This window comes from Archocentrus centrarchus, chromosome 11, assembly GCF_007364275.1.
Source record: "Archocentrus centrarchus isolate MPI-CPG fArcCen1 chromosome 11, fArcCen1, whole genome shotgun sequence".
Classification (NCBI taxonomy): domain Eukaryota; kingdom Metazoa; phylum Chordata; class Actinopteri; order Cichliformes; family Cichlidae; genus Archocentrus; species Archocentrus centrarchus.
This window is the reverse complement of record NC_044356.1, coordinates 568,293-590,260: the sequence shown is the minus strand read 5'-3', so window position 1 is coordinate 590,260 and position 21,968 is coordinate 568,293. Positions and strand designations below refer to the sequence as shown.

The 21,968-nt window shown below is 41.2% G+C and overlaps 1 protein-coding gene across 2 annotated transcripts in view; it reads left to right on the top strand.

The window, feature by feature from the left end:
- enpp2l (ectonucleotide pyrophosphatase/phosphodiesterase 2-like) overlaps nucleotides 1–18,686 on the top strand; it is a 41,571-nt gene extending 22,885 nt beyond the window's left edge. The window contains exons 23-26 of one of the 2 annotated variants that reach the window (XM_030740759.1): nucleotides 4,088–4,220; nucleotides 4,496–4,649; nucleotides 18,002–18,210; nucleotides 18,341–18,686. In XM_030740759.1, coding sequence (XP_030596619.1) covers nucleotides 4,088–4,220; nucleotides 4,496–4,649; nucleotides 18,002–18,172 — 458 coding nt within the window. In that variant the 3' untranslated portion in view covers nucleotides 18,173–18,210; nucleotides 18,341–18,686. Of the gene's footprint in view, nucleotides 1–4,087; nucleotides 4,221–4,495; nucleotides 4,650–18,001 lie in introns of both variants that reach the window. The other variant, XM_030740758.1, reaches the window with a different exon arrangement.
- The last annotated feature ends 3,282 nt before the right edge of the window (nucleotides 18,687–21,968 follow it).

Sequence of the window (21,968 nt, the reverse complement as noted above, 5' to 3'; positions counted from 1 at the left end):
TGAGGGTCACTGCCCCGAGTGTTCCGATTACCACGGGGACCAATGTTACCTTCATCTTCCACATTCTTTCCAGCTCCTCTCTGAGCCCTTGGTATTTGTCGAGCTTCTCGTATTCCTTCTTCTTGATGTTCCCGTCACTTGGTAGTGCAATGTCTATCACCACGACTTTCTTCCTTTGTTTGTCCACCACTACGATGTCCGGTTGGTTAGCCACCACAAGTTTATCTGTCTGTATCTGGAAGTCCCACAGGATCTTAGCTCTGTTGTTCTCAACCACCCTTGGGGGCGTGTCCCATTTTGACCTTGAGACTTCCAGGTCATACTCAGCACAGATGTTCCTGTATGCTATGCCAGCCACTTGGTTATGGCGTTCGATGTATGCCCTGTCTGCTAGCATCTTTCACCCTGCTGTTATGTGCTGAATTGTCTCAGGGGCATCTCTGCACAGCCTGCACCTGGGGTCTTGCTTGGTGAGGTAGACACTAGCTTCTATTGATCTTGTACACAGAGCTTGCTCTTGTACTGCCATGATTAGTGCCTCTGTGCTGTCTGTCAGTCCAGTCTTGTCCAGCCATTGGTAGGTTTTCTCTATGTCGGCCACTTATTATCCCAGCAGGGTATCTGACAACTGGCAGGACATAGGTGCTGATAGTCTGGATCTTGTTCTTCCTATTCAGCTGACTCTTCTGGACTTGCCTTACTCTCTGCAGGCACTTGGAGGTTGCAGCTTTTCCTAGCGGCCTCTTCATGGTTCCCATTTGCCTGTGGGATTTCAAGGTGTCCTCAGTGTCTGCAATGCTGCTTTCTGGTAGTGTAATCCCCTCAGTTTGGACTACTTTTCCTCTCTTAGTTACCATCTGACTACACTTCTCCAGTCCGAATGACATTCCAATATCATTGATGTAGATCCTGGTGGTGTGGATCAGCGAATCAATATCTCGTTCACTCTTAGCATACAGCTTGATGTCATCCATGTACAGGAGGTGGCTGATGCTTGCTCCATTCTGTAGTCGGTACCCGTAGCCCGTCTTGTTGATGATCTGGCTGACGGGATTCAGGCTTATGCAGAACAGCAGTGGGGACAGGGCATCTCCTTGGTAAATCCCACACTTGATGTTGACTTGTGCAATGGGCTTGAAGTTGGCCTCTAGTGTTGTTCTCCACATACCCATTGAGTTCTTGATGAAGGCTCTTAGGGTCCTGTTGATCTTATACAGTTCTCGGCATTCCAGGATCCATGTGTGCAGCATAGAGTCATAGGCTTTCTTGTAGTCAATCCAGGCGTTGCACAGGTTGGTCAGTCGGGTCTTACAGTTTCGAGTGACTGCTCTATCTACTAGTAGCTGGTGTTTTGCTCTCCTGGTCTCTCTGCCTATCCCTTTCTGGGCCTCACTCATGTATTGTGCCACATGCCTACTCATCTTAGCTGCTATGATGCCTGACAGGAGTTTCCATGTTGTACTGAGGCAGGTTACGGGCTGGTAGTTGAATGGGACTGATCCCTTCTGGGGGTCTTTGGGGATTAGGACCGTCCGGCCCTCAGTCAGCCATTCTGGGTGTGTCTTAGCCTCTAGCAGCTGGTTCATTTGTGCTGCCAGGCGCTCGTGGAGTGCAGTTAGCTTCTTTAGCCAGTAGGTGTGAATCATATCAGGGCCTGGTGCTGTCCAACTCTTCATGTGTGAGACTCTTTCTTGGATGTCTGCCACTGTGATGGTTACTGGGGCCTGTTCAGGGAGGTTGCTGTGGTCTGCTCTTAGATCCACTAGCCACTGAGCATTGGTGTTGTGTTACGCATCCTTCTCCCATATGCTCTTCCAGTATTGCGCCAGCCTTGGTGGGGGTGCTGTTCTCATATTGTTCCCCTGACACTGAGAGTATACCTTGGATGGTTTGGTGGAGAACATCCGTTTTTTTTTTCCTGGCTTCTATCTCTCTGGTATACCTCTTCAGGTGGCTAGCCAAGGCTGTGAGTCTTTGCTTGGCAGTCTCTAAGGCCTCAGGTATGGACAGCCCGTTGTACTTCTTAGGCACTGCTTTTTTCATTACACCTTTCTGCAACTCTGAGAGCTGGCTAACTTCCCTCCGTGCTGCCTTGATCTTAGCCTCTAGTCGTCGTTTCCACGGAGGATACTGCTTGTTATTGCTGTTCATCTTATAGCCAAGCATCTCAAGGATCACTGCTGCCGTGATATACATCAACTGATTGGTTTCAGTGATGGCAGTGATGGTACTGGTAGGGATTGTCTCCGTAGTGCTGCATTCGCATCTTCTAGTAGGTATTCAGTGAGTACTATATATATATATATATATATATATATATATATATATACAAATTTGGTGGTTTTTTGATTAATAGATCGATTCCTGTGCTGCCATGATTAGTGCCTCTGTGCTGTCATTCCAGCTTTGTCCAGCCGTTGGTAGGATTTTTCTATGTCAGCCTCTTCTTCTGTCTGCCAGTGGTATATGCTGTGCAGAGGCCTGTCCTTCAATGATGGTTCCTGTGGTTGTTCCTCTTCTTTCTCGGGTTTCTGCTGCCTGAGGTACTCACTAAGCACCAGGTCCTTTGTGGCCATCTTATTGTTGTATTCATGGATTTTTGTTGTTTTATCTAGGACAGTGGTTCTGACACTCGTTAGTCCTCAGTCTCCTTCCTTTCACTTAGCGTACTGTCACAGGGTGCTGGATTTGGGGGGGGAACCCTCCATGCATGGTAAGGAGCTTTCTTGTCTTGAAGTCAGTGGCTTCTCTGTCCTCTTTTGGCAAGCTTATTATCCCAGCAGTGTATTTGACATCTGGCAGGGTGTAGGTGTTGATTTCCGAGATCTTGTTCTTCTCATTCAGCTGACTCTTTAGTACTTGCCTTACTCTCTGCAGGCACTTGGAGGTTGCATCTTTCCTAGCGGCCTCTTCATGGTTCCCATTTGCCTGTGGGATCCCAAGGTACTTGAAGCCATCTGCAATGTCTGCAATGTTGCCTTCTGGTAGTACAGTCCCCTCAGTTCTGACTACCTTCCCTCTCTTTTTTACCAGTCCAAATGACATTCCAATCTCATCTATTGTTCAAAAGCAATGGGCAATGTGGCAATGTCTATTTATTATATACAGTCAAACTCAAAACAAAAACTTGGCAACATGACAGATTGTCTGACTATTTGTGAATACTTGTCAACTCTGGACATTTTTCCAAAACCCCTGCAACAACATAGCATTTGGTGACAATATTAATATTTAATATTTATTTCTGCATTTAAAGTAGATTATGACTTGTAACCTAAGAGGAATTTAACTGAGCTTGACATAATGTGCAGGACATTTTCAAGGATTTTTTTCTGTGTTTAATCTTTCTACTGCTCTTTCTGTATGTTAGGGGGATTCACTTGTGTCACATGAGACACAGGAAAGAAATGTGGTGATGTCAGTGCTGAGCGAGGATGGCCTGATACCCATTGTTTATACAGCGAGCGAGTGGACTTATCAGGAGAAAACAGACACTCACTCTCTGAATAGCTGTCTCATGAATATACACATAGTTCCTTGCTGTCATCAGCTGTTTCTTTGTGTGCATCTGCAGAATTTATTCATTTTTCTTCCTGTTTTTTTAGAATTGATTCACTCTATATTAATACGGTAAAAGGTTGCAGGAATAAAGGTTAAACAGCATTGGCAGAATGGGTAATAGTTTCCCTATTTAGGACTTCGAGTAGTATGTTGTTTAGATTATTAAAGTGTTGTTATTTTCAGCAGATTTAAGGATGTTTGACTCCACTGGTAAAGCTAGATAACCTCACTTTTCCAGTAATTATGAGAAATAAAAATCCAGAATAAAATAATAACTAGCCACGATAGCACCAACTAGTTAGTTATGAAACTTACCAAAACAATAGAACAAACTCTTCCTCTCTGTTTGTGCTCTGGTCTGGCGACTGCATCAGATAAAGCAGGAGAAAAAAAAAGAAGAAACCAGCATCAATGCTAGCATCTCTGTTGAACTGGAAGAATCTAGAGATTACATTATTAGTGTAACTAATTTATAAAAAGCGCAAGTATGAGCAGCATCTCACTTGGCTTTTTTGTGTGCGCTCAGGAGTGTGGAGTTACGTACAGGGGGTGCTGCTGAGGCGTTATGCAGAGGAAAACAATGGTATCAATGTTCTCTGTGGACCTGTTTTTGATTACAACTACGACGGCCTTCAGGACACCACAGAAGAGATAAAAGAGTAAGTTCACTACAGCGGCATGTGGGGATGGCTGATAACACTTCGGCACAGGTTCCTCTGTAAAAAACTGTCTTTGCATAAAGAAAAAAAAAATTTGTATGGTATCATGATCCCTAATATTCTGTTACTGTTTTACTTCATAGTGAAAAATGTTTTAATGTTTCACTTGACTACAGATGTAAATTAGCTGCTAATTTAACCAGTCCCAGTTACACTGATGCATTTATATGTTTAACCAACCCAGCATGAACTGTACTTCCCCCTGCTCGGTCCAGGTTCTCGGTTGATGCCCTGCCTATTCCTACCCATTTCTATACTGTGGTTACAAGCTGCGAGGAGGTGAACCAGACAGTTGAGGAGTGTGATGGAGCGCTCAAGGTTTTCTCCTTCCTTCTTCCTCATAGATTGGACAGCAATGAGGCCTGCAATGTGAGTTCAAAATAATTCCAGCTGAGGGCAGTGCTGTCCCACGTTTTGAGTGAATTTATCTGAGCAGAGTGAGAAGGGAGCATAGTGGCTGGTGTGTGTCAAATAGAGGAAAAAATAACAGTTGGCTAATTTTTACTAAGCTGTAGCTTTTTATTTGATCTTTAAGGTTTAAAAAGATTGAAGAATTACAATCAAAACATAACAAAAACAAAAATAATGCATTGTAAATAGCATCTAAATTTCAAATTGCCAGTCATTCAGCTGTTTCAAATAAATGAAAATTAACTTCTTTTTGATAGCCATTTCACCAGATCAGATTTCTTTTTTTTTTTTTTATTGTTAATAAATGTCAAACATTATACGGCTTGACTCAAACTGCAGTTAAATTTTTCTTGGTTTCAAATAATATGTGAAAATTTAACTTTAGCTGAGTAAAGTCATGCATTTCTTACTTCTTTTGCTGTCATAAACAAACCAAAACAAACAAACAAACAAAACTAATAATTTCCATTGCAGCCTTGTATAATATAATAAAAAGGTGCTGGACAAAAAATTCTGCTGTACATTTGTATTAATAATAATTATTTTTGGTTTTCAAACTTTATGTGCCCAAGGCACTGAACCAAATTTTCAGGGCTTACATGTTTTTCATCCATCTGTTCAACCATCCATTTTCTTCCACTTATCTGGGGCCAGCTCATGGTGGAAGCAGTCTAAGCAGAGAAATCTAGACCATTCTCTCTCCAGCCATCTCCTTCAGCTTATCTGGAGGACCACTGTAGTTTTCCCAATCAGTAGCGATATATCATCTCTCCAGTGTGTCATGGATCTACCCTGGAGATCCTCCCACTAGGACGTGCTCAAAATCTCTCATTCACTTCCTTTCTATTTCAATTCTTCTTTCTGATATTTTCTAATGCTCTGTGTAAGGTAAACAAAGATCTTGCATAAAAGGTGATAAATAAATACCTGCTTATACTGTGTTAATGAGTAGCTTTGTAAACATTTCCAAACTTTGTTGGCGCTGTTTAGCTCTTTTAAGGAGTCTGAATAAATCACACTAAAGACATATTTAGCCTCCGAGCTTACAGCTTTCCATTTTGTTTTAGCTCTAAAGGAAACACACCAATTAGTTTGTGTGAAGGGAAACTTCAGTCTCTTTTTACAGCCTCCATGGACTGTTTTGATGTTTATACAAACTACAAATATATACTCAGTGTAGATTAAACTATTTCCATTTTGATGCCATGCAATGTCCTTTTTAATTCAGTTGTTACCAGTTTACCTAAACAGCCCACCATCTTGTCCTGTGTTTGCTGCAGTTAGTCATTTATAAAGAATGTGCTTTTGTTTGTAACCCCCCAAAATTGTCCGTCTTCTTACGTTGGATCAGTTTGGCTGAGCCTGTTCCAGCTGGCATTGGATAAAAGGTGAGGTTACATAGAGAGACTGAAAAACACACACAAAACTACTAGTTTAGAATCACAAGGAATGAACCAAAAAACTTCTTGCTTTAAGGAGAGGGTGCTAACATGACACCACCATGGTGCAAATTTAAAATTATCCTTTCGCAAACTTTACATCACTTGTACCAAAAAGTAAGCTTTTCCCAATATCTAAGCCACAGTGAGTTAGTAAAATTATCAATGTATTGATTTATTCAGTGGTGATTCCTCTGTGAATCGCTACCTTATAACGGTGGAGAGGTTTGTGTGTCCCAGTGATTCCACGAGCTATGTTGTCCACGGGCTTGTCCCCCTGGTAGGGTCTCCCATGGCAAATTGGTCCTGGGTGAAGGGCAAGACAAAGAGCGATTCAGAAGACCCCTATGGAAATATAGAACAAGGGAACTGTTTACCCTGCTCGGGATAGGGTTACCAGGGCCCCACCCTGGCCTGGGGAGGGAGCTTGAGGGAGAGTGTCTGGTGGCCGGGCATTAGCCTTTGGTACCTGGCCTGGTATAACTCAAAGAAGAGAGGTGGGCCCACCCTATCGAGGCTTGCTATTGGGACATGCAATGTCACGTCTCTGGTGGGGAAGGAGTCTAAGCTGGCAAGCTGGGGTGGGTATTCTTGTATTCCCCCCAGATTGCTGACTGTATGTTGCAGTTTTCACTGGTAGACAAAAGGGTTGTTTCCCTGCACCTTCAGGCTGGGGAGTGGGTTCTGACTGTTGATTGTGCTTATGCACCAAATGACAGTTAAGAGTACTCACCCTTTTTGTAGTCACTGGGTGTGGTGCTCGAGGGTGCTCCATCCGGTTACTCCATTATCCTGCTGGGAGACTTCAACACTCACGTAGGCAATGACAGAGGGATCTGGAGGGGCGTGATTGGGAGGAACAGCCTGCCCGATTTGAACCTGAACTGTGTCTTGTTATTGGACTTTGGTGCAAACCATAAACCATAATGAACACCAGACAGGCTGCAAGCTGAGGGGGTCCATAATGAACGCCATGTTCGAACATAAGGATGTCCATAAGTGCACGTGGCACCAGGACACCCTAAGTCGCAGGTCGATGATCGATTTTATAATAGTATCACCAGATCTGCAGCCATATGTTCTGGACACTTGGGTAAAGAGAGGAGCTGTCAACTGATCACCACCTGGTGTCGAGTTGGATCAGGTGATGAGCAGGATGCTGGACAGACCCCGCACACCTAAACATGTCGTGACAGTGTGCTGGTAACGCCTGGCAAAAGCCCCATTCCACAAGATCTTCAACTCCCACCTCCAGCAGAACTTTGACAACATTCCGAGGGAGGCTGAGGACACTGAGTCTGAATGGACCAGATTCAAGAGGAACAATGCGGTTTTTGTCCTTGTCGTAGAATGCTGGACCAGCTCTTTATCCTCTTGAAGATATTTGAGTGTGCATGGGAGTTTACCCATCCAATCTACATGTGCTTTGTGGACTTGGAGAAGGCATTCAACCACATCCCTGGTGTCCTGTGGCTGCGGGAGTATGTTCAGTCCCTGTACAACCGCAACGAGGCTTCTGCCTTGGTAACCTCAGAATGTCATCTTTGCACTTTGCGGATAATGCTGTCCCTTTGGTTTCATCAGGTGGTGGCCTCCAGCTCACAGTGGAATGGTTCACGGATCAAGTGTCTGCATCAGCAGTGATGCAGCAGTCTGTTGTGATGAAGAGGGAGCTGAGTGTAAAAGTGAAGCTGTTGATTTATTGGTCAATCTGTGTCCCTACCCTCACCTGTGGTCATGAGCTTTGAGTAGTGACCGAAAGAATACAAGCGGCAGAAATAAGCTTTCTCCAAAGGGTGGTTGGCTTCCCCCTTAGAGATAGGGCGAGGAATGCAGCCATTCGGGAGCAGCTCAGAGTAGAGCCGCTGCTTCTCCACATCGAGAGGAGCCAGTTGAGATGGCTTGGGCATCTGACTATGGTGCAACCTGTGCTCTTTTTGGGTGAGGTGTTCCAGGCATGTCCTACCGGGAGGAGGCCCCGGGGTAGCGATTATATCTCTTGGCTGGCCTGGGAACACCTTGGGGTCCCTCCGGATGAGCTGTAGGAGATGGCTCAGGAGAAGGAAGTCTGGGCTTCTTTGCTTGGGCTGCTGCTCCCATGAGCCAGCCCCAGATAAGCAGAAGAAACTGGATGGATGGATGATTTATTTAGTCTATAAGAACAGCAGTGACAACGGTATCATTTTTACGGAGTTACAAAGTTTTTCAAACAAGTTCACAAAAGCAATAAAAAACTAGAAGCACTCAGAGAGCGCAAACCTCCGCCAAGGCCATAGGGTCACTGATGCTGTAATACGTGTATCTAAATACTGTGAAATAATCTTTCATCTTTCCCAGACAACAATAACCCCTATCCCACAATAGTGAAGAATCCTTAAAAAAATTCCTGGATCCAGATCGGGATCCGGATCACCACCAAAATTTAATCACTTCTTCCTCTTGTCATTTCCAACCATTCCACAAAATTTCATCAAAATCCATTCATAACTTTTGGAGTAATCCTGCTGACAAACAAACAAACAAACAAACAGACAGACAAACAAACCAACGTGTCCAAAAACATAACCTCCTTGGCGGAGGTAATAATAATTACTGTATTGCATAATTAAAAGAAATAAGCCGCATTTCCATCGGCACGGGTCGCCTCGACTTGCCGTGGTTTGACAGCTTTACCTTAGTAACTGGTACAAGTTTGCAGGTACTTTTACATACCCACTCACCCGACGTTCTGAGCGATCCGAGGCGATACAAAAATGTGACGAGGATGACAGCATGCCACTGATTGGCCAGGGAATGTCATCACTAGCAGAGTCATGAGAGTGACTCCTTCACCAGAACCAAGCGTGCCATTTTTAAAACCCGACAGCAAGAAACTGGAGGCATGCAAAGCACCGGTTGAATCCCCAGACCGACAGTTTGCAGCAGTGGTTTTGCAACATGAGAGCCATCTGAAATGCTCACACAGCATACATATTGTAACCCTATACTGCCGGTCGATCGCCGCTGAAGCACCCATTACCTGTCTCTACTAGCCAAACAGCTGGTTAGCACAGAGCCTGAGGTGGCTGATCAAAGGAATTTTGAATTACCGTAAAAATGCAACTGTTTGTCCTATTGGAAAAATTCAGTCAGTTTCTGAAAGCTGAGAAACTGCACTTCACAACCAACATAGGGTATTACTGTGGTTTTATTACAGTAATTGTTGCCGTAAATCTGCGAATGCCGGCTCTTTTGAAGTACACTGAGCCGATTATGACATGTTCGGGGGTATAGTTATACTTAACAATGATAACCTTCATCCATTAAAACATTGTATGGGGGACTTATGCATGATGAAGATATTAAACTGGCATTAGCTGTTAGCTTGCCTCTATCTCATCCATTGTTGTGTTGTGTTTTGAGCCACATATGAGTTACGTCATGTGACTACTGCCCGTGCTGCTATATCGACTCCACCCACACTGTGGTAGTCCTCAATTGCAGTGGAAACACAACATGACCATGGCGAGTTGTGTTGACTGAGTATGGAAACGTGGCTATACAGTCTTTCGACCTGAAAACTTTCTGCACTTCTATGGGCATATGTACTATATTGTCAAAAGTGTTCACTCACCCATCTTAATCTGATATGCAGGCTACTTCTACTAACATTTTTGAAAGAATGGGTTGCTCTCAATGAATTCCAGCATGGTACCATGATAGGATGCCACCTGTACAGTAAGTTCAGTCTTTAAATTTCCTTGCTACTAAATATTCCACAGTCAGCTAAGTATTGGGGGCACACACAAATACAAACTTTGAGCACCGGAGAGTGTCAGCTTGACTTGGCTGGGTCCGCCTCACTACTATTGCCGGTGTTGCTAAATACTCTATAAATGGTAAATGGGCTCATTCTTATGTAACCCTTTTCTACTCTTGTTGAGCACTCAAATATTTAAATGAGCATTATGTAAGTCAATCAACCTATTTCATTAGAGTGGCACGGGAACCAGTGAAGCTTCTGGCTTTAATTTTAGCAGTGACGTATCACGTGACCAAGACAAGCGTCAGCAGTGAGTCATAGATAGATGTAACGCAGAAAAAGAAAACATTGTTCAGACTCAGATAATAAGTATAACTGAAATATTGTAAGTTATTAATTCTTTAAGTGTGGCCCACTACCAAATGACCCCCGCACCAGTCTGCGGCCTGGGGGTTGGGTACCTCTGGTGTAAAGCATGCCACCACTGGGCTCTAGAGCAGTGGAGGCCTGTTGTCTGGACTGACAAATCACGCTTGGCTCATTGGTCAGTCCGATAAATGAGTTTGGGTTTGGCAGTTCCCGGGAGAACTGTACCTGCATTGTGCCAAGTGAAAAGTTTGATGGAAGGGGGGGTTATGGTGTAGGGTTATTTTTCATTAGTCAGGCTCAGCCCTTAGTTCCAGTGAAATGAAAACTAAATACTTAAGCATACAATATTTTGAACAGTTGCATGCTCCTAACATTGTGGGAACAGTTTGGGGATGGCCCCTTCCTGTTACAACATTACTGCACAGCAGTGCACAAAGCAGGTCCATAAAGATATGGATGAGCAAGCTCCACATCTTGTGGAAGAACTTGATTGGCCTGCACAGAGTCCTGACCTCAACCCGACAGAACACCACTGGGATTAATTAGAGTAGAGACTGTGAGCCAGGCCTTCTCATCCAACATCAGTGTCTGACATCACAAATGCACTTTTGGAAGAATGGTCAGAAATTCCCATAAATATATATAAAAGCCTTCCCAGTAGAGGTCTGCGAAAGGTGGGGCAATATCCCGTTAATCCTATTATTATGTCACTGGCTCAATTGGTGAGCAGGCTATCATTTATCCCTGTGGTTTGCTTCTGATCTGTGGCCCATTGCTGCATGTCTTCCCTGCTCACTCTCTAACCATTTTCCTGTCTCTCTTCACTGTTTATTATTCAGCATAGGCCAAAAAATAATTTATTTAAAAACAGGAATGGGATGTCACTCAAGTTCATATGCAGCAAGAATTGCAATCAAGTGTTTGCAATAACTGGCAATGAGTCTTTCACAACACTGTAGAGGAACTTTGGACCACTCTTCTTTGCAGAATTGTTTTAATTCAGCCACACTGGAGGGTTTTCGAGCATGAACAGCCTGTTTAAGGTCATGCTAGGGCATATCAATATGATTTGTGCCCGGAATTTGACTAGGCCGCTTTTGGTAGGGTGCAAAATTCATGGTTCCATTAATTACGGTCATCCAGGTCCTGAAGCAGCAAAGCAGAAACACTCTACTACCAAAATGTTCGACTGTTAGTATCATGTTTGTATGAAATGCTGTTTTTGCTTATGTTTATGTTTATGTGGTTTATGACAGATGTAACAGGACTCAGACCTAACTTTTGTCTCATCAGAACAGTTTTCCAAAAGTTGTGGGAATCCTCAAGATGTTTTCTGGTTTTCGTTTTTGCCCAGACTCTTTTATATTATTGAACTCTGACTTCAGCTGAGACAAGTGAGGCTTGCAGTTCTTTAGATGTTGTTCTGGGTTTTTCTGTGACTTCCTGGATGAGTCGCTAGTGTGCTCTTGGAGTAATTTTGATAGGCCATTCTCTCAGGCATATTCCATGCTTACTCTGGTGACTCCACCATTTCAGCTAATTAAAGTGACTTGCCAGTAAAAATGAAAAAAAATTTTAAAAATGTAAATTAAAAAAATTAAAAAAAAAAAAATTATCAATCATCTTTCTGTTTTTTGGTTACACAATCAAGCCATTGTTTTTCCCGGTCACAGACAAAACTGCACAGTTAAAGCAACCAATCTACACATCAATGGTGTTCTATCATTCTTTAGCCCCTATAATAGGCAACCATTCCATTACAATAACTAATTAACACAAAAACAGTATATATTACCAATTAGAAAAAAGGAAAGAAAAGTGGATCCATAAAATGTAAAATCTCCGCTTTCCAATCAGAGAACGTTTAAAGAATAGTTTAAACAGGTCTTAGACTCAGACAGGCATCATGTTCCATGGTTTACCATTCTGACTACAAAAGCTCTGTCACCTCTAGTATTCAGACATGCCTTTGGAACAGACAGAAAGTCCTAAGTAGTAATTTAAATGCCTAAGAGGTGTTTAAGGCCAGTCTCCTGAAGGTAATTCCTAATTCTGTAATTCCTCCCTAGATGCCATGATGTGCTGAATAGATGTACTCTGTTTTGGGAGGTTTGTAATATTCAGAAACGTGAGAGTGGCGTCACTTACCCTCTGACTCATACTTGGTGCTCATAGAGAGGTTGGAACAGAAAGCAAGATGACTTTAACAATAACACTGGCCCAGTAACTGTTATGTGCTTACAGAACTGTTTCTGTGGTGCGTCACGGGCTGGTTCTTTGTGCAGCCCCTTCACAACAAGCAAGCCCAGACATGCTTGGTTTTAAATATAAACTCTGTGTGCTCTGAAGCACACTCTGTGGAATGGGTTTAGCTCATGCTTTGTGACCTGAAAAAAAGTTATAGAGTTTGAACGCCACATGACCTCTAACTGCAGAGGCCACAGTGTCCAAATTTGTCATGATAATGTCATATCACCATCAATCTAAGTATGGTGCTTGAATCCAGCCAAATTCCCCTTGTCTTTGAAGGGAAATTTATGCCAAAACTTGAGTGTTACTTGAAACACGTACCAAATATTGGTATGACTCATGATGTAATATGTTCCATCTTTTAGACATAAATCTCTTCTCTGTGCAAATGTGTAAGGAAATATAAGTTAGTTTCATTGACAAATGCGTCTCCAAATAAACAGTGAGTCAGCATATATGGCACGCACAACACGTCCCAGATTATTAACATTTTAAAAACATAAGCAATTGTGAAACATCAAAATAGAAGAAATATTTCAGTTTCTGTGTTGTTTCCAGATGCTGCTTTATATAAAAAAAAAAACAGATTTCCTGAAATTATGTCCATTCAGCATTCACCGGAAAGGATTTGTGGATTTGATTGATTTACACAGTTCTTGTTGTGTCTCTATACATTTGCATTGAATTTGCAATTTGAGCTATAAGTTCACTTTTAGTTCAATAGAATGAAATATAAACTTGGAGGTTTATATGAGCTGTTTGTATGTATGCACCTGGAAGACATTACATTCCCATTATCCTATACTAGATGTCCTAATCTATAAAACAATTCTTTAAGGAGAACCCAAGAGTGCAGAACCTCCCCGATCAGTGTTTCCATGTGGTTAGCAATTAAATGAAGGTTATTAGAAAAAACATATATTAAGAAACTTAAGAACCTGCGCTGACAGCATAGATTTTTAAAAATCTACACTGAAGTGAGATATTGTTTCATTATTTAAAAAATAAAACAATTATGTTTTCAATTAAAATCAATCAACTGTTTGTTGATAGTGTCAAAGGTATTTCTTACTCCTACTAATATAGATAATAGATACAATATTGATAACATTCTCACTTCCATTCAACAACACAGCAATGATCGTATCCTTTGAAGGCATTTGCTGTGACATAATTTGTGAAAAACAGCAATAAAGAGCAATCTGAAATTAAAAACAGACATTCAAAGCCAGGCTGCCTTCTCACTGTCACACAATTAAATGATTATTGATTGTGACATTTAAAATAAAGGTTTTAAGCTAGAACCAACTGCTGACAATGGAAATGGATAGACTGTGAGGTTAGGGGAAAAGGTACTTAAATAACTAGAGTGCCAATCAAAAGTTTGGCTATGGTAACAAAAAGCACTCCATAAGGAAGCAATGTAGTCCACAACAAAGAGGAATGAAATGCTAAAAATGAGTCAGCAGGGGAAAATAGCAAAGGGGGAATGGGGAAATTGGGAACATGAGGAAATTGTAACAAGAAAAAAGGCCTGAGGATGAACATGCTGACTAAAACTCAAATTATGGATCAAGGAAATAAGAGCAGTAAAAGGAATAAAAGAGGGAATTAAAAACACAAAACTATCAGAAAATATTCATCAGCATTATGCAGGAAACAAAAAAGCAGGGACAAAGAACAATCCATGCATGTAGCAGGAAGCTGTAGAAAGAAAAAACAGCTTCTTTAGAAGGGACAAAGATGTGTAAGGGGGGAGTTTCTGAAGCCCATGGCATGATAATTTATAAGAAAAGAAAGAAAGTAGTCTTTTGGTCACTTTAGGGCCTTAATAAGAACTGGGAGACAAGTCACTGAGCAGGACAGGCTATACTTGTCCTATTTGTGAAGTGTTTTTCTGTCATCATATTGGACCAGTTTTGACATATATACTTTCCTCTTGATGGGGAAACACCCTTAGTGCTTCCCTGTGATGTTCCTTGGTATATTATAGCTGTTCTGGGAAGTTAATGTGCTCCATTAATTGCTCTGAAGGGTTTGTTATGGTTTTTTATGCAAGATACACCACCAAGGCAATTCTCAGCTTTGATAAGGGTCATGAACTGCTCTTTGTATTGTGCAGAAGCCCACATATGGTGCAGTTAACTGTACTTTCATCAGTAGACATGGTTACATAGCTGCAGTGGTGTCCCAACAAAAACATAATGTCATGGGGTAACCCTTGGCATTTGTGTGGAGTGTGCGTGAGAACGTTTTTAAGACATTGTTTTGCAATACATGGTTCACTTTGTGCTCCTGAACTGTTTGTGTTCTTGAATGTTTTCCATTCATCATAGCGTGCAGACCTGTTTCCACAGCCACAGCAGTTGTGAAGGAATGACAAAATGTTACTGTTTGACCTGCAAAAGTTTCTTTGTTTCTTTCTCTTCTTTCTTTCTTCTTTCTTTTCTTTCTTTCTTTCTTTTCTTTCTTTCTTTCTTTCTTTCTTTCTTTCATCATGTCTGCTACATTTGTGTTAGCTTTAACAAGAATGTGGAGCATTGGCAAACAAAATGTCTATCACTGTCTGTCAGAAGGATTGTGTAAAAGCTACCAACCTGATATTTATGAAACTTGACCCATAAATGTAGAAAACTGATACAAATACTGAACTTCAGTTTGTAGCCTTGTGCACTAATACAGTTGGGATTAAATGAAAAACTGATGAAACAAGTATTTGGGCTCTTAACCTAAGTCATAATCTTATCTTAGCTCCACATGACATTGCAGAGGTATGTCAACCAAGGCAGCCCTGCAACATCCAGAGCCTTCAGAAACTCATGGGTGTCTGTCCGAAAGTCTTTTTCCATGGACTCACTGAACTCCTCCCACACCCAAGTTTTTGCTTCAGCCACCACCCAAGCCGCATTCCGCTTAACCTGCCGGTACCTGTAAGCTGCCTCCGGAGTCTCACAGGCTAATCAAGCCCAATTAGACTCGTCCTTCAGCTTGATGGCTCCCTTCACCTTTGGTGACACCATCTGGTTCTGGAGTTACTACTATGACAAGCACCAACCACCTTGCAGCTGCAGCTCTGAGCAGCAGCCTCAACAATGGAGACTCCCTACTGTCAAGGTTCTGCTGGAGTTGGGAGTTGAAGATCTCTTGGACTGGGGCTTCTGCCAGGCTTTCTCAGCACACCCTCACAATACGTTTAGGTTTGTCAGATCTGTCCAGCATCCTCCCTCGCCACCTGATCCAACTCACCACCAGGTGGTGATCAGTTGATGCTGAGCTCCCCTCTTCACCCGAGTTTCCAGAACATACGGCAGAAGATCTCATGATATAATTACAAAATCAAGAGGTAACTCTGTGTCATGTAGGTCAATTACAAGTACTTTTACTGACATTCGTTTGCAAAAACACTGGATATTGGCTGAAAATAATTAGGGATTTTTTAAATATGCAAAAACAATAAATGACCAAATGAACAATAAATGAGTCTCACTGAAGACCCTTGTTGTCTGCAGAAGCAGACTTTAGGGGCAGTGGGGTAAGTTAGATGGTTTGCATCCTAATAAGAGATTTGTGTTTCATTTGCTGATTTGTGTTGTTTTTTACTTTTGCTTGCATTAAATAAATAGGTTTTGCCACTAAAAACTACTTCCATCCGTCCATCCATCCTCTTCCACTTATCTGGGGCCGGGTCGCGTGGGCAGGAGCCTAAGCAGAGAAGCCCAGGCTTACCGCTCCCAAGCCACCTCTCCTCCAGCTCATCCGGAGGGACCCCAAGGTGTTCCCAGGCCAGCCAAGAGATATAATCTCCCCAGCGTGTCCTGGGTCTACCACGGGGCCTGCTCCCAGTGGGACATGCCCGGAACACCTCACCCAAGAGGCGACCAGGAGGCATCCTAATCAGATGCCCGAGCGTTTTTATAAAAAAATTGTGACCTCGCTTTGCTGTATAAGTGCTTTGAGTGCTCAGATAGAGTAGAAAAGCGCTATATAAGAAATAGTCCATTTACCATTTACTTTGAACATTGCCAAGCTGGCAGAGACAGACCTGTCTCACTAATGCCATAACCTAGAGTATCAGGCCACAGAAGCCAAAAGAGACCTTGTGTGTAAATTAGTTCAATTCTGGAGAAAAATATCAGGTTTGTTAGCTGCTCCATTTTCCACTGTGTTCACCAGCAGGTCAGCTGTGTCTTTTGGTTGTGTGGGCAGTGGGCTAATATTAGCCTGTTTGATGGTGAGGCTGCTGCAAACAAGGCGAATAAGGACATAGAGCCAAAGTCATAAAGCCAGTATTTCATCTGCAAATGTAATTAAATGTGTGTTCAGGTGGCAAACAAAAACTTTGGAACACTGAATTTCTCCAAAGTAAAATTTGTCCCCTAAATCTAACATTTACTGCATACTGTTAGCTCACAAAAGCTAATGAAGATTAAAAAAAGAAAAGAAAAGAAAGACAAACAAAGTGGCATTTGTACCACCAACTTTACAGTAAGTACTGACTCAAGCCATGGTAAAATATAAATTAACAAAAAATATGAGTCAAATTCAAATAGCTAAAATAAATCTCGATTCTAGAAAGCTGATGATTCATAGGTTGAGCATATATGGTGTCACAACCTGACTCAACGAAAGTCACATAAAACAGTGAAGTCAGTAACCACAGTATTGGAATCAGTGTTGGAAACTGTGCCAAGTGTTGGCATGTGTGTTATTGTTCTCCTGTGAATAATGGCATGCTGCAACAACATGAAGGAAGCATTTTAACTGGCTTTCTGGTGGAGTTAGTTTGTCAGGATTACACTTTGATCCTTTGATTTTTTTTCTTCTTTTTTTTTTTTTTGTAGTACATCAACTTGTTTTTGTATTAAAATGGTATCACAGAGAACATTACCTAATTTGTGTGCAGTTAAACAATGAAATGTGGATTTTAGTTACATATAATTTAAACACAAATTGAGAACAACAGCTGAATGGGTTTCATATACAGTCTTACATTAGTTACTCTCATATGAGTGACTGTGGAAACATTTTCTGTGTAGATGAAAACTGCTTTCAAACCAAAAGGAAAGCTAAACTGGAAAAAAAAAGCATGGCCAAACAAATCACAGCTTCAAATTAATGACCTCGTCACACCAAACACTACCTGGGATAAGTTTTAACAGCTTTACATATCTCTGACTCCAGAGCAGCTCATGTAAATAGCCTGAGGGTTGACCTTTTTACCATCTACTGTGTATAAGGTTTATGTTCTTATTTTTATTTAATGTGATTTGCAGTTAAACATACCTGCCAACACATTCTGGTATGAAAAAGTTCCCAACATTCATATGTACTTAGGCAGAGAAACTGATCGGAATCTTTTAGTCATCTGAAACTTCACCAAACCCTAAAGAAAAACCTTGTGGGGTGAAATGTTTACACATATGAGAGAATATATTCAAAAAAAATACTTAATTCACAAGTTGATGACAGTATCCATAAAGAATAACGGCATCCTGCCTGTCTCTCTGCAGAGTGCCGAGGATGAATCGCAGTGGGTAGAAGATCTGCTGAAGCTCCATACAGCCCGAGTCCGAGATGTGGAGATCCTTACGGGCCTGGACCTCTACAGATCCATAAACCTCACTTACACCAGCACCCTGAGTCTCAAAACCTATCTGGAGACCTTTGAGAGTGATGACTAGAAACACGGAGACAGACACACACATACAGACACATACAGGATATAGCCCTTTGTAAAAGTCCTGCATTTTTATTGCATGCTCTCTGGAAAAACAACACAATGCTGTTCCAGTCCTGAGGAACTGCCCCAGAAGTACTTGGAAAAGGGAACACATAGTTGAAAATTACAGGATTACAACAATGGTTTGTTATGACAGGAATATTCAATCCTAGCCACAAAATCTGTTTAGGAATAAGCTAGCACAGGAATGATGCAGAGTGGGTACAGTACGCATTCTAACACACGCATCAAGAGCCATACCATTGTTTCATCTCTGATGATTTACACTTCATATATACTGGCATATGCGCCACATGCTATGAAATTTAAATGTAAATGTATTTAGTTCATTTATAAAAAATCAATTATTAGTTTTGGTTAAAGGAATATAATCATTGTGAAGCAACACAGTGAGAATTGTTCATTCCAAGCTGTGAGCAAAATAACACTGAAGTAAGAATGAAGTGGTTGAAAAATTACAAGAAAAATGAAAGAGTCTCAAGCAGACTATAATCTTTGCCTAGTCCACGGCAGTATAAGAGATGGACGAAGCTACTGCGAAACCACACACTGATTCTGAAATCTTGCCATCTTGGTTCCAAAAAAAACCAAACAAGACTAGGGAAGGTGGGTCTGTGAAACCGCATGCTCACTGGGTAACTTGTGATTGACAAGTCATTAGCCAATGGCTGTGCCACTTCATAAACAGATCAAGTTTCATCTTAAAAAAATAGTATAACAAACATTTACAAAATAGACTTTTTTTAAAAATTCAGAATAGCCCAAAATCAGTGACTGAGCTTGTACTCTCATCAGAGAAGTGTTGACAGTGATCAGGACAGAAAAAATGATTTTCCCCTAAATTTCTACAGAAATAGAAGTCTTTTTACAATTAAAAGAATTGCCATCTGGTGGTCTTCAGGTGAAATGCAGGTTTAAGGCACTGCTGCACTAGCTTCAGTTTTCCGAGCAGGGCCATGTATTATACTGTCTGTGCTCTTAAAATACACCAGGAAACTGAGGAACAGTCTACGGTTATGGGCAGGGTTTAGGTTAGAATCAGAATTCCCCCTTTTTAGAAGTCTTAAAAGGAAAAATTAGAATGAAAACAAAGTGAAAGTTAACATCTATTAATTTATGAAAATGTAACACTTCTATTCTAAAACTGAACCCTAAGGCTAACCCTTAAACAGGTTACTGGTGACCTGGTAGATGTTAAGAGTGGTGTGGTTCTGTGAGGTATTTAGATAATTTAACCAACACTTAACTGAACACTTAAATATATATTGCATCCACCAACCCTAACATAGCCAGACTCATCATTTCTCCCATTCCCTGGCTGTTGAACACACACACACACACACACACACACACACACACAGATTTCTAGCGGTCATAAAATGTTTAAATTCTTTTTGCTGTTTTCAAGTGACATTGTGTGACATCATAGAAAGAATTAGTGTTTCATCTGAAATGTACTATTACAACCACACTGTGTACTATTTAACACAAAAGAGATGGTAAATAAATAAATCTCCTTGACAATATTCACTGTTTTCCATCCAACTGTGTGACCACATGTGAGTAAGACATGAGAGCTATTATTTCTAATGTAGCCTTGTGAGATATAATGTCAGTACAATTCCAACATAAACATCAACTTGTTGGGATTGGCTGCTGACAATAAATCAACTTAAAAGTTATGTTTTGTTTTTGTGAAAACATCAAGATTTCCTTTGAATTTGTTGCTCATGCAACAGCATGAGTTTTGTGTTGTAATGTGTATCGTGATGAGCAGGACAGCTAGTCACAATGTGCATCTTTGTTTCTTAAATGATTTGCCCATGCAACTTATATTAACAGTAACACAAACTGCAATTGCACCTGAGCTGCATCACAATTAGTGGGAGGTTCTCAGGGTGCATATATATTAATATGATTGCACTAACGTTTATATTGTACTGTATAACTGGTTGTTTGCTTTTATAATGTAGTTAAATAGAAACATGTAGTTAAATAGATTGCAGGGTTGTTTGGCTCACGGCTGATTGCAGGCTTAGGAAGCAACTCAGTAGTTTGCTTTTCTTAGTAGAATAATTATCAAGTTTTCTTCTGAGAAGATTTACAGGTTGCCTAAGTGCATAATTATGATTTAGTCATAGGTGCTTTTTGCCTCTGCAGGAGCCCTAGCTGTAGGAATTACATTTTTGGCTTTATGTTCCATTCTTGTGAATGTGATATCTTAGAGCAATTTCTTCAAGTTTGACTTGAGGACACAGAAATTCACAATTTGTGATGTCACAAATATGATATTTATGACATCCCATTTCACATCAGTTTGTGACATCACAAACCATATTTGTTAGCCATATGCACTTTTTTTATGTTTGGTAGTTCTGGTGGATATTATTCAATATTTGAACATACAGCATGACCAACCAAACTTGTTGATTATGATTTGTGGAAATTCAAGCCAAAGATAGTGGCTTCAGAATGTTAAGCAAACACCACCATGAGCAGGAGCAACATTTACAAGGCAAGCTACAGTCTGTGTGATAAAGCCTGAACATTCAGCAACTAAAGGATAAATCGGTTTATATGCTCACTTTACATTCTAACAGTAGAGCAATTAGGGCACCTTGCCTGTTTTTCATCTCATGTCTCCATTACTGATTTCCTTTGCTTTAAACTGAAGAGAAGTAAGGCAAGAAATGATTATTGCAATCATGTCACACAAACCATCCAGGGTTATTATAACCCTGGACGGTTTGTGTGATTGCTGTGTTTGCAGGCATTGTTGAACACAGAAAACAATACGTCACCCCCTAACATCCAGCAGGAAAAGGTTTCCTAGGTGGAATGCTCCAGTTACAGGTGAGTCACTAGCAGGTTGGTATATTTTCATAGTTGCCCTTTCTTACATGGAGCACACAACAGGAAATACTGCTTCAGTTTTAGTTCAATTAGTTTGATTTATATTATGTTCAATTCATAACAACATACATCTCAGCAGTGCTTTACATTGCAAGGTAAAGATCCTACAATATTGTTGAGAAAATCCCGACAATTAGATGATTCCCTATGGGCAAGAACTTGGTGATGGTGGGAAGGAAGCGCTCCCCTTAAACATAAAGAAATCAGAACCAGGGGCACCCATCTGCTGCAGTCTGGTTGGGGGCAAGGGGAAAGATAAGAATCTGCTTGTTTTGTCGTTTGTGGTTTTGGTATTACTACAAAAGATCAGTTATGTCTCCTGTTCTCTGTGCTTCAATGTTCCCTACTTTGGTTTGTCTACCTTTCCTGTGTACTATGTTTCCTCAGTGTGCTTTCCTTCCTGCATTGTTAAGTCCATGTTCCTGTTGTTCACTCCTTGTTTTACTTTGACAGTCCCATGTTCCGTGCGCTTCCTCTGGTGTCATCGTTCTGTTTACCTGTTTTCCACTGCTAGTTGCAATCTTCTCTTGTTACCTCTTGTGCATATATTGTCTATGTCTTCTTCAGTTACTCGCTGCATCATCTATGAGTCCCTCATGCTGTGTTTTTCTCCATTTTGTCGTTTCCCTTGGTTTCCAAGGTTTTGCAGTACTGGCTCCAGTCCTGCCTTGGTTTGGGATTTTGTATTTTTATTCTAGAACCTGACAAAGATTTCAGAATTAAACCTGCACTTCAAAGTTTAAGTTTGTTTGCCTCCACATCTTGCAATTGGGTCCAACTCTGCCTGCTACACAGCTGACTTGACACGAATAGTGTCATGTGAA